Below are 13,544 nucleotides of genomic sequence, written 5' to 3' on the forward strand. Positions count from 1 at the left end.
CAGATGTCATGTGAAAACGCACATGCTCTGCCATCCACACCGCCTTTCTTCCTCTTCTTTCTGTTTCCTTTTTTTCCCCTTGCTCCTTCTCCCTCTTCTTTGTAACTAACAAAACCACCACCAACTCCTCCTCCTGCTGCTGCCCTTCCTCCTCCTCCTCAGTCCAAGTGATCACAAAAGAAACCTTCTGAGCCGGAGGCGGTGGCATTTTTAAAAAGCAAGTACATTGGAGAGAAAGAAAAACAAAAGCAAAACAAAACCCAGGCACCAGCCAGCCAGCACATTTTTTTCACCCCTCCTGAAAACAAACAAACAAACAAACAACCATCAAAACAGTCACCACCACCATCATCAAAACTGTTAACATAGCAGCGGCGGCAGCAAACGTCACCCTCCGGCCACGGCGTCCACGTAAAGGGATGGTTTTCTCGGCAGAGCAGCTCTTCGCCGACTACCTTCCTCACTCGTGCTGAGCGGGATTTTTGGGCTCTCCGGGGTTCGGGCTGGGAGCAGCTTCATGACTACGCGGAGCGGGAGAGCGGCTACACCATGCGAGGTAAGCGAGCCCGCAGGCACCGTGTCTCCCCGGTCCGGCCAACTCCAGCCAGATGGGCGATGGGGGAGGGGAGCGCACCCAGCCGAAGAGGAAAGAGGTTGGCGGGGCGCAGTTACTGAGTTCGTGTTCGCAGTTGGGCTGCAAATGGCCTGGGCGTAGAAAGTTGTGGGAAGGTGTTGATGCCTCTCAGGAGTTCTGGAGGGACACGGGAGGGCGCTTTTTGGAGAGGGGGACGACGCTAGTTGCTTCTTCCCAGTCCTTGAGTTGTACTGTACCATTTTGGGGTGTCACTCTCGGGTGCGGATGCGAACGCCAGTTGGAGGGAGAGCCGGGAGAAGTATGCCTCTGGGCAGAAGCCGCTAGAAGCGCAGGGCGCGCGGCGGTCGCCAGCCCGGGTTAGGCGCGCGGGGCTCACGGGCAGGTGGCCAGGCGGGTACACACACTCTTCAGGTTACGAGGCCCACCGGTGTCCAGGTCAACGGACAGTGTCCCTTCGTGGGAGTGGTAGGCAGAGGGGACGGTGTCGTGGGACTAGACACATTCCGGGTTCGTCCCCTGCGCGCGTACCTCGCGCCGGAGCTGCGCCCTGGCCAGGTCCGCGTGCCCGAGCCCGCGCGGCCCAGGGACGAGCGCCACCCTGAAAAAGTTGTGCGGAGAAAGTTCCAGAGGATAAAAGCCCGCGCTACCCGCGGCGGGGAAGGCTCCTTTGTCAAAGGGCCGCTGCGGGAGGTAGTGCTGGGTGAACCTTCGGGCCAGGACCCCCAGCGGCGACTGCGGTGGCAGGTCCCCTGGGCTAACTGGCGGCGGTGGGGTGACGCGCCGGGAACAGGGGCAACACACTTGTTCCGGCTGCACTTTGGGTTGCCCGGGCGGATGGCCTGGCCTGCTTTAGGGAATCACTTGATCCGTCTCCTCCCCTGCGGTGCCAGGACCTTCACATTTCCTGCGCGCTGTGCCCAGAGCCGCTTTCCTCCACTGTCTGCTTGGCCACAACTTCACTCTTCTCTCGGAGAGCGGGCCGGGTGCCCGCGTGCCATGGGGATAAGTGCGAGCCTAGGAGCACCCGCCGCCTCACACTCCCCAGTGTTTCTTTCTAGCCATTCTGCGTTTCTTGCGGTGGGGCGGGGGCGGGGGCTCTCCTCTCCTCCTCCTCTGTCCCTCTGGGTCCTGGCAACAGAAAGGTGGAAACGGCCAGCTCCGGACCTTCCTACATCCCCGAGCCCGCGTGACAGGTGGACTGGCCAAGAAGAACTTGGGAGAGTTGGGCTGCAAACACTCATCGCCTTCCACTCGGCTGTGTTCACCTCCCATCCACATTCCCAGTACCTCTTGAGGAGCGTCGGGATGCGGTATCGGGCATGTTCCCCCTGCTCCGCTCGAAGTGAATCCCGAGCCTGGACGCTAGAGCAGAGACTGGGTTAGCCAGCTAGGCGCTGGGACGTGGCAAGAAAGGGAAGGGGGAAGAGGAACAGAGAGGCCGTCCATGGAGGTGGGTGGGAGGGAGGTAGCTGAAGCTAAGGGACAGAGACGTCCTGGTGAAATGGTCTTGATTGACCCGCATACTGGTAGTGGGGGCCCCGTGAGTGCGAGCTGGTTCCAGTTTAGTGTCCCGGTTGGAGGATTGGTCACATGCTCCACTGCCCGGATTCTTTCAGGAAACTATACTTGGGTAATTGGCGAGTGCAGAACCTTTAAGTTAAGGACGCCCTAGTCTTTGTTTTTGTTTTTCTGTCCCGTCTCACCACCATCCTCTCTCCTTTCAGTTTCCCTTGCTCCTCTCTGGGGCAGCCAGTTCGTCCAACTCCTACTTCTCCCTTTCCAATCAATATTCCTCCCGTGGCTGAGTTCTTATGTTCTGAAGGTCTGAAACCATGCGCCACGTCAGTTCCAACCCGGCACTAGGGCCTGGGGCCAAAAGCCACTCACTCTCCCCTTAAATTGTAGAAAACAGACGAGTGTGGGACAAGAGTGGGTTGTAGCTTGATCGCACTGCTCCTGAAGGAGCAGTTTGCCAGCGACAGTCCAGATTCGCCAAGGCGCCCACTTCGGGGACTCGAGAAGCTTGACGCCAGGTGCTGCCTCTTACCTTGAGAAAGAAATGGAAGCTTACTCCCCCCCCCCCGTCCCCTCCAACTCACCCCACAGCCCCAGAGGGTTCTAACTTAAGACAGCTTTCAGGGGGCCCGGGGGAACGCTCTGGAGAAAAATCAACGTTAAAAGGTGGTGGAGTCCTCTCTACCTCCTGGGCTCTCCGTTCTTGACCCTTTACTGTCCCTCCTCTGCCATCTCTGCGCGTTTCCTACAGACCGTGCCCTTCCGCGTCATCAGAGGTGATTGTATAAGGATGGAGAAAAGGTCCAGGCTGCTCAGACGTCTTATGAGAGTCAGGGGTTGAACTTGAGTGTGAACTTGAGAAGTGAGAGCGGAAACGAATCAACTTTCTCTTGTGCCTGGGCTACTAAGCAGTCTATATCGGGGGAGGGGGCAGTTTTTGAACTCAGCTTTGCAGTGCGCCCACTCCCTTTCCCCCTACACCGCACACGCGCGCACGCACACACGCGCGCGCACACAAACACGTCCCCCATCCCCGGGTGGTCCCAGTCTGTTATTCAGCCTCGGCTCCACGGTTTGCATTTGGCAACTCTACTGGGTCAGGGCACTTGGCACAATGCAAAGTTGGTCCAGGATCGAGTGGTCGCCCTGGGGACCAACACAGTAAACCCACCCCCGACCGCCGGCCTCCACCCCGCCCCCGCCAGGTCTAGGATAGTTAAGAGACTTTATCCCGAGGGAAGCTCTGGGGTGAGAAAGGGGTTAAGAGGCTCTGATCCTTAGGTCATTGTCCTACCCCACGGCTGCACTGAGTCGGTCCCCAGCGCTACGGCTTAGTCGGGGCTGGCCTGGGGCGGAGAAGGGTGTATTTGGTGGCGCACAAAGCCTTTCACCCTTTGTCTGCTACAGAGTACCTACCACATGAGGTCTAGAGATGCTACTTCGTAGATTGCATTATTGAAAAGGATAACTTATGAATGCGGAAGGGAGGACTTTTAATTGGATCCGTCCATAGGTGAGAAACAAGTGAGCCGAGGTGTGGATTTCATGACTCCTTCCTGGGAAGCCTGCTAGCTGTTTATTACACAGGAGCACCGAAATGGTCGGATTTTTCACCCTGCCTCCGCAGAAAACCCTGCTTCCAAAAACAGGGGCACAGATGTCGTCGCAATCAATAGGTGATTGTGGCTCCGGCGGATTAGAAATCTGGTTTTATCCTTGCTGTAAACAAGGATGGGGCTTGGCTTTTCTAAAGTCCGGTTTTCATCTATTATTTTCAGGTAGTTAATTTTTATGAACTGCTAACTTTAGAAAAGAAGCGGCTTGCTCTCAGAGGTATGGCAAACCTTGGGAAGTCTGGAGCTCTGAACGTCCTGACGGCCAGGCCTTTAAATTTCCTGAACCTGTTCTCAATCTTAATTTCTTCCAAAAATTCCAATTAAATATTTCTAACCAACATTCCACCTCCCACAACTAAAAAACATTTGTGGAAGGACCTCTCTGTTAGTAGTCATTAGTAATTGTTCATTAAGTAATTATCAGTAAGCTGTCTTTATAATCCAAGAAAAGTAAACATTCAAACAGTTCAAAGAAAAATCCTAAAGCTATATTTCAAGTATTGTTGAAAAAATATATAGCCAGAAAATTGTTTTTCTTAGGTGGTTACATCTTGGGACTCTCTCCTCCCCCACGCTCAACATCTTGAGTGAATTTGTAACAAGTATTTTAACACAGAAGGGCGTGACATCCTGGACTTCCGGTATACATATTAGTACCATTAAGGCTTTTAACTTTTCTATATTTTCAGATCATCAGGAATTGGGAAACCAGGATGGAAATAGAAAGGGAGAACTTTGAGCAGCAGGCTTCATAAACATGGGGGTACAAGATTAAAACTCCTTTGTAGCGTTCATTTAAAACTCACAAGTCCTGGATTTTCCGTCAACAGCAGTATAATTTGCTGTACTGTTTAGAAAATCTTAAAGGATTTCTTGCATCATTATTAAAGGGGTTTATGTGAAGTTTAACTTTAACATAACTAACACATTTATTTTATATTCAATCAAAAGAAATGTCCACATTTAGTTAATTTGGTAACAATTTGTTAGACACTAAACTATTTACAACCATAAAAGCAACTATTCATGTGTGTATGCAATACAAATACACTGTATTTTAAATTTACATTTTTCATACTCATGAAACCTAATTTTACAGCAGCAAAAATTTTCCAGCATGAAGAAAATATTAAGTTTCAGGGTTGGTCTTCGTGAACATGGCATTCCAGCTGTGTAACAATTCCTACTTTTTTTTCCCCCCTAAAAGTAGCATATGCAGAATTGTCACTAGGATTTTTAAATGATTCAATACAGGCAGTTTTCCTAGATAAAAAGACAAGTAAAACTTTTTTTCAGCTTTATGTAGTTTTTATACTTTTTCATACAATAGTGTTAAGAAATAAAAGTGTGAATCACAAGGCATTAACTAGATTTTTTCACTGCTATGAATAACATACCTCTTATTTAAAGTACATATTATAGCATTCAATTAATACAGAGTTAAAAATATTCTAGTAAATTTTAAAATTCTTTATATGAGGGTCTGCTGGTGTTCTGCGAATTTGTAAATAAAGTGAGGTTTTAAATTGTGAACAGTAACATTAGTGCCACTGTACCTTGGAGAAATCTAAGCCTTACAGGTATATGAAGATATAGGAAAATTAATGCCAAAGTTAAAACCATCAAATTTTAGCCCGATTAAAACATATCAAAAATTATGAACACATACGTTATTAGTGCAAATTTATTAGTGAGTGAGATGACTTAAATTATATATATTTTTATCATTCTAGTATTATGATGAGAATTTCTTAAATCATTTCTGTGTCTCTTCCATAAAGACAAAAACAGGCCTTAAATTATATTGCCATTAATTTTATGTAATTGACATTAACAAAGTATTTTATTGTGATGTTAAAATATACAGAAAAGTAAATATTAGGAGTGGAAATTTTGCTTAATAATTAATATAAGGTTTTTAAAATTCTAGATACAGTTTTACTATTCCAACCATTCTTACATAAAGAACAGAAATTAAGTAGACAAATGAAATAAATCTTTTGTAATGTAGTGCATAACGACCTTTGTTAAAATGAGCACTCTACACATAAAGTATTATTTCTGTAACGTTGTAATCATCTTCCAATTACAGCTTCGTGCAAATATTTATCTTACTTTGACTAGAATCTGTGACTTAACAGAATCCCTAGCAGATAATAGCAGTCTTTGGAGGCGTCTGTTGATACACACTGATACACAATATGTATATGTATGTGCCTATAACCACCCACTCAGAGAAGAAGAATGAATATGTGAGAGAGAAAATCATTCTTATCTTTGCTTTCTCAATCCACACTTCCAAATTCAAACATATATAGAGAAACAGAAGCAACTTTCCAGAGCCTTCAAAAAGAATAAATGAATACATGTGGTACTTTAGTCACATTAAAACAAACAAAAAAACTCTTAATATTTATAAATAATCTACACAAAACTCCATTATACTACCTAATGATAATTAGAGGGAAAAGGAATCAAAGAATTTAGGACTGCCAAGTAAATAAAATATTCCCTCTCAAATTAGGCAACAAATTCATAGATAACAAGGCTTATGCCATGAATTTGAAGGATGTCTCCTTTGTAGCAAAAGACAAAGGGAGCATAGAGGAATAAATATTGATTGAACTAATCATCTGATGAATAGAAATGAGATTTACCAGTGCGCCAATATAATAGGCTATGTTAACTAGTTCTTTCATAGCGCATATGCTGCCCTTTCAACCCCTGACCCCATCCATTTCAGTTCTTAATGAGGGAAACCACAGGTGTTATAACGGCATTTATAGAGAATCAAGCTAAATATAATAACCATGTGGTTAAACTAATGGCAGTGGGGAGTGGGTTCTTATGAAAGGAAATATTGAGATCGTAGCGTCACAAACAAAATTATTATGCATTGCAAAGCACTTAGAATTTTGGCTTCCTCTCTTCACCTTTAAAATATATCTATGTGGCCATCAATATTTCAAGTCCTAGATTTGTTGTCTGCAACAAATAACAAGTGCGATTTCATTAATGGTTATCTGGGGAGTTAAAAATAATATTCAAAGTATATTTTATCTACATTGTGTAATACCTTGCATAGCAAGCATTTAAAACATTTAAAAATAACTCTTTAAAGGCCTAGTGTTTTCTACTAAATGTAATATGCATTTTTCTTGGTTAGTCCTTATTTTATAACTATTAGAAATAGAATTTACTTTATGATAATTATTACAACGTTATGGTAAACTTTGTTTTAAAATTCAATTGGGATGTTCTTGGCTTAGGCATGTTCCTACAGAGGTCAAAATAAACATGTTACCTTTGCCAAAACATGAACCTAAAAACTCGTTCAAAAACCTGTTCTTATAAAAGAACATAGGTAATTTGCTTTGACTTAAGCGTGTTCACCTCTGCATGTGAAATTTTATTAACTGGGTGGGTATGCTGACTTTGTAAATGACTTAACTAAAAAGGGTATTTATTGGTGTCATTTTTTGTGTGTGATTAGTTTTCATATCATGTGGCCCTGGGTTATATTTCTCAAATTCAGAGGAATTACAGACATCAGCAAAAAAAAAAAAAAAAAGACAGAGGTGGGGACAAATAATCTGGTTGATTACCGAATTATGTTTTTTGTTACTAGCCTGCTTATTGCTTTGTACTCATGTAAACCCAATATCCTGGTACCGTGGGACATATGAAAGATTTGGAATGCTTAAAGAAAACTTACATAGATTTTTATTTCATAGTAAAGCTTTTTTCCCAGTGAATGTTGTGACAAGTCGATTTTAAATTATATTTTTAAAACTTTTCATATGACTGTCCAATAAACCGTCCTTCTTTAAAGACTGTTACACCATTACCTGCATTTTATTAGGATTATATTGTAATCATGGGACAATAGCAGATATACAGTATTTTAATATTGAATTAGAAGTACAAAAGGTCCTCGCTGAATTTGGGCACCAAGTTATCCTTTAAAAAAGAAACAGCAAAAGCTTTTTTAAAAGGCCTTGGCATTTTTAATCATTACTTAGCATGGAATAAATGAGTATTACTGGCTGCAATAAAAAGTAGAATATTATTTTATTTTAATCTTCTGACTAGTTTTTTTAAATATCATTTTTAAATACAAATTTCTCTCCCTATTTGGAACCAGCCAAGCTTGATTCTCCCCTGTTCTGAAAACTTTGTCAACCTCATTGATCATCTCATTTCTAGGAGTCCAAATTAAGATATCCTCTCAAGAATGGGAACAAAACCATCTTCCTGAATATTTCAATTTTCAGTTTTAATTTTAAAAGGGACAGACACAAAGATTTCATCTTCTGCAGCCACGTATATACTAATAGAAATGTATGTGACTCACATTCATTTATCCATGATTTATTGAGCATCTAGTCAAAGTGAGGCGCAAAACTGAGCCCTAAGGATGCCCAAGTTGATAAAACATTAGACAACTGGTGAGGTCAAAGCTATGATCAAAGTGAGAGCAGAACAGAATACAGTAGGGATGCTATCAGAACATCAGAGTAGCTCTCACAGGGGAAGTGATGTTTGAGATGGGCCTCTAAGGATGCATAGAAATCTGTCTTTTGGTTAATTTATTCATCATAAATGAGGTTTATTAAATTATTGTTTCTTGTATTTCACACTTGCCTTTTATAGTAGGTGCTAGGTGAAATTTAGTTTATGGAAGTAGAACTGTTCCAAAAAGATCATATCCTGATGTAGAATAACTAGTAGTATTGTTCCCAAATAAAACTCTTACTAGTAAAATAATTTACAAGTGACAATTTAAAAAAGAAAACTCTAAAGTAATTCTTAAATTACAAAAAGAAAATGTACAGAATTAGACAAATATCAGAGTGGGGAAGAATGTAACTTGCAAAAAAAGAATCACTAGGAAAAAAATACAATGTTCTTATACATTTGTTTTTATAAGAGAAATTCTTATCTTTGTAAAATAAGGAATAAGGACATGGCTGATATATATTGAGCTTCATTTTCTTTAACATTTAAGGCATTACCTGAAAATAGTGATATCTACTCTAGAGAGTATCTTAGATTACTAGATATCAGGAAGAATAAAATCCATTGAAGTAATAGGGCATGTCGGCAGTATCTGAGGGCAATAGTGATATTCCTCAAACTTTTCCATTTCAAGAACTTGGATGTAAGATTGAACTCTGAAAATTAAACTATAAAATCAACAGATAATAGTCTTGCTGACTTTTGAGTTATTCTCTCCCTTAAGCATATTTAAAGATGGAGAAATCCTGGACTCCTAGGCAGTAACAGAAATGTGAGTGTGAGAAACAACTATTGGCCATGTCCCTCCTAGCACTATCTATCTATAGGTAAATCGCTGATGAAGCTTAAAAAAGTATCTACTGCAATTCACAAGTAGGCTCTTCACTTTGAAGTGATAATTTGACTTTCTGGTCTTATACATTAGCTCTTGTGAGCTTAGTTAACTTGAATCCTCGTACTAAGGTCTAATCTACTCTGAAACACTGGTGAGATCAAGTTTCTGAGCTTACAAAACTGAAAACCGGACCCTAGACTGGGGAGAATTCACAAAGGTGAATGTCACCATTTGAGACTTCCAGGCAGCCAAATTGCCACTCTTGATCATAACCCTCCGCATTAGCATAAACCTCATCTTCAAATTTCTACACAGTGAGCAAGACCACATAGTCATACATTTTCAGTCTTGAAAAATAGATAAATTTTTAAAGTACAGATTATCAATTGGAATTTATTAGACTAAGGAATGGTACTTTTTTGTTGTTGCAACATATCCTGATAACATAATGGCTACTGTACTTAATCTATTTACTTCATGGAACTGGAAGAATTCAAGAAGTGGCTGACTGACCCCATTTTTTGAGGCTTTTCCAAAAAGGTGAAAGGTTGGAAGAGAGGGCACAGAACGGCCCCTCTAACTTTTAGGAGCTTTGACTGAACAGTTATTAAATAAGGCAACTGGTTTTCTGGATACTCCCTCCCTCGCTTCTTTTTTTTTATATTTAAAATATTTTAATTTATCTGTACCGTTATATTTAGACATCACAATACAGTACTCAGCTTCAGACCGAGTTAGGTTATCAGGTTAAACTGAAAAGTATACTTGTTGACAGTGCTTTCTATTTCAAAAGGTGAATATAATACAAAACAAAAGAAAAACAAAACTAAGATTAGTATCAAGTAGAAGTATGAAATGGGAGTTATTTTTCTGAAAAATGGCATTGAAATGATATTACAATCTGTGATTCCATTCCTAACTCTGGAATAAAATCTTGCCTGTCATGTGATGGGTCACACCATTTATCTGAGCTTAAAAACAGATTTCTGTAAGTTTAGGTGGTAATAAAAGGACAGTTGTGTAAAAGGACAGTGATATGATCAGATTGGTCAGAAACTGCAGTTAGTTAAAACACAAAAATCAACATCAAGAAAAAGCAGCCTTTAGAGAACTCTGAAAACCAAGAACATTTTAGCTTATATCTGCCTCCCTCACTTCTTACTGTGGTTCCTCTGGTGCTCACCTCTGGCATCGTATGTTATATGACAATGGACACATATACCCACTTCATGTTATGCCTGGGCCAGTGTGCTTTTCTTGGTGGTAAATATAGATTGAACCTTTGGAGAACAGTGGTTTACTTGAATGCCATATGTAATATGAATCTAGATTTTTTTACTCTGGCTTTTATGGAAATATGTTTATTAAGTAAACACTAAACCACTATTTGATCTTTCCCTTAAAAAGGCTATTTAAAGACTGCCTTGTTAAATAGGATCAGAATGTGTTCTTGCCTATAATTGATTCTGAGGATATGAAATTCAAACAGTAGCACTATTTTTATTTGCCTGAATAGTGAAATGAAAATAATTGAAACTATTTATCAAACCACATTTAAAATATGTTTAATTTCACGTGTCCAAGGAATGGATCGCACAAGTGCTTCATATGGGTTCCGTAACACTGGATTAGCATAAAAACCCATATTCCAAGTTGCCCAAGTAAAAGTTTCATTATAGAGCTTGAGCCAGAATGAACACTCCAGTCATAGTTTACCATCCAGCAGCTGCTGGCTGCTAGATTCCAGAATCAAACAGTAATGTGCAAGCTTAAAGAACTCAGGCATGTTCAGTTTCTAATGAGTGATTGGCTATCCTTATCATTGTTGGGTCAAATAATAAAATTATTACATACAGCATTTCCTGTTAACTTGTACATAAGTTGTTCCTGGCACATAGCAAAGGGATTAGACTTTTTTTCTTTTTAAGAAGAAACCTTGTTCCAAATTTCCACAGTTGTTGAATATGAGCAAATGCCACACAGTCTGATTTGAAAAGAGGAACATTTGTTCAGGAAAAATACATCGTATCATTAAGGTGCAGTGCTTCTTGATAATAACTGTTTTAATATTTTGGATAGATTCATTTAGAAATTTTTAGGGTCCTATACTATTCATCAGTTTGCTCTAAAATTAAATTTAAAACAAATGGCCCAATATTCTGGTTTTTTTCTTTTAAATCCTGACGACTTTTAAAAGGCAATCCTAAGCACTTTCACCCTTGCATGTATATTTTCATTCCTGTTATCTGAAAAAAAAAAAAAGCTAAGTACCAAAGGAACAGGGCTTTTGGAGTATCTTTTCAAAGACAGCTCAGAAATATCAATAATAAGAATGCTAATAAGGTAGCCTTAATACCCTTCCAATTGTGTTTTTGTTTTATTTTGTTCTGTTAGCTAATATCACTAAAAGTCATTCCTGGTTGCCACCCGTGTCACAATAAATTAAAGTTTATTTGATTGGTTTTAGAAAGTGTTGTTTTGTATTGAAATAAATTAATTCTGAAATTTTTTCCACAGAAATTTCATTAATGATTTCTGAAAAGTTACCTAACATGGTTGACATGAGTGTTGATTTAGAGTCAGAGATAGACTTTCTTTTATCATAATACAATGACCAAAAAGTAAAAGAAAATATGACAGAGTTTTGGTGACACTCCCAATAGTGGATCAGGTTTAAATATGATTCAACAAATCCTGATTATTGAGTACTTACAATGTATAAGAAGCAATGCCCTCTAAGATAACAGTCTCAGGCACAACAAAAGTGGTTTTCTTACAAAATTCCTAAAGAATTCCTTAGATAATCTTTGTTTCATTTGAATTTCTGAAATGTCCAGTGTTGATTATACCCCTTTTTCTAAATGTGAAAATATATGATTTGTCCATAATTATTTGTTAAAAGAAGTTGAGACCAGAGTTTGACTTCAATCAAGGGCTTTTGCCTCTGAGTCCAGTTCTATTTTCATTACTCTGTGCTTTCTCTCTTAGGCTGTGCTGTACTATTTTTTACCATCCCTGTACCCACAGCCGACATCGCTCATCAATTATGGCATTAATACTTGCTAAGTCCAGATGCAACTTGTACTACCATTTGACCAGTATTGGCCCTCAAGATAAAACTTGGTACCCAAACTCTCATGAGTGTTTTGGCCATATAAAGAATACATATTAATATAGTAAAACTATATATTTCATCTAGTCAGAGGATCCTCTTGGACAAGCCGTAGTTCTCCACAGTTTTCACTCCTAAAATAATGATCATGACATTTACCAATCTCAGGAAAAATTAAAATAAGTATTATGGAAACATCTACAGATTCTGAATGGAAACTGTCCAGTAAAAATAATAGCAAAGTCAAAGTATATATAGTAAAAATTTTTGTGAACATAATTACTGCCTTGAAGATTCTGAAATTTAATTTCATAAATTTAAATTTATGAAATTTAAATTTCATAAATTGACAGAGATTTCATATTTTTAGTGAAATTACATATTTATAGATGTTTCCTCCACTAAGATCCTAACCTAGCTGCCTCTAATTTAAGGAAAGAAACAACTTTATGGGTAGCTCTAAAGACTGTTTATGTCTAAATATGAAATTCCTCTTTATTCAATAATCAACATGCACTTGCCTAATAGTTTGTTAATTCACTCATTTGTCCCTCAGCTTGTCAGTTCTCTCCTCTGGTTTTTATGTTTGTTAAGAGGAGGGTTATTGGGCTTCCCTGGGGCGCAGTGGTTGAGAGTCCGCCTGCCGATGCAGGGGACACGGGTTCGTGCCCCGACCCTGGAGGATCCCACATGCCCTGGCTCCGCAACGGGAGAGGCCACAACAGTGAGAGGCCTGCATACCGCAAAAAAAAAAAAAAAAAAAAGAGGAGGGTTATCTATCTTTGGCCATAAGCATTTCAAACACAGTAATGGGTTGAATAGCCAAGCATACCACCATTTATCTGAGTTTAATTAATTTTGTCTGATTGATTGGCTGGAATTGAAAGTCTCAGCAGCACACCATTTATATCAAAGCCCTGTTATCATCCTATCCAACTCTGTCTTGTACAAGCATGAAATATTTTCTTAAGGAAAAAACCTTGACAACATTAAGAGAGTGCCATGTGTAATTGTGCCCAGCAATATAAAGAAAAAAAAATTAAATTTGACATTCATTCTGAATAAATGTAGAGTTCTGCTCCTCTGCAACAATATTGCAATTTAATGTGTTTTGCATTTTGGCTGAAACATAGTATCCCTTACATTGAGCTATCATTTATATGATTAATTTTTATGCTTTCACATTAAGCTCATTCACATTTCTTTAAAAGCATATTTATTAGTCCACTGTTACTGATTTTTCAGACCTCTTTTGTGTAAGCTGTGCTGTACAAACATAGCTTGAAACACCAACCCTACCCTGCCGTTTATTCTCCGGGACTCAAATTGATCTTATTATATAATGGTCCTGAT

The 13,544-nt window shown here is 39.9% G+C and overlaps 1 protein-coding gene across 1 annotated transcript in view; it reads left to right on the forward strand.

The window, feature by feature from the left end:
* Nucleotides 1-2,039: 2,039 nt before the first annotated feature.
* RORB (RAR related orphan receptor B) overlaps nt 2,040-13,544 on the forward strand; it is a 183,146-nt gene continuing 171,641 nt past the window's right edge. The window contains exons 1-2 of the mRNA XM_089912634.1: nt 2,040-2,225; nt 2,501-2,628. Of these exons, the coding sequence (XP_089768760.1) occupies nt 2,040-2,225; nt 2,501-2,628 (314 nt within the window). The remainder of the gene's footprint in view (nt 2,226-2,500; nt 2,629-13,544) is intronic.

Source organism: Delphinapterus leucas, chromosome 6 (genome assembly GCF_059928025.1).
Source record: "Delphinapterus leucas isolate spDelLeu-1000000601 "Yukka" chromosome 6, BTC_Dleu_Yukka2, whole genome shotgun sequence".
NCBI classification, from domain to species: domain Eukaryota; kingdom Metazoa; phylum Chordata; class Mammalia; order Artiodactyla; family Monodontidae; genus Delphinapterus; species Delphinapterus leucas.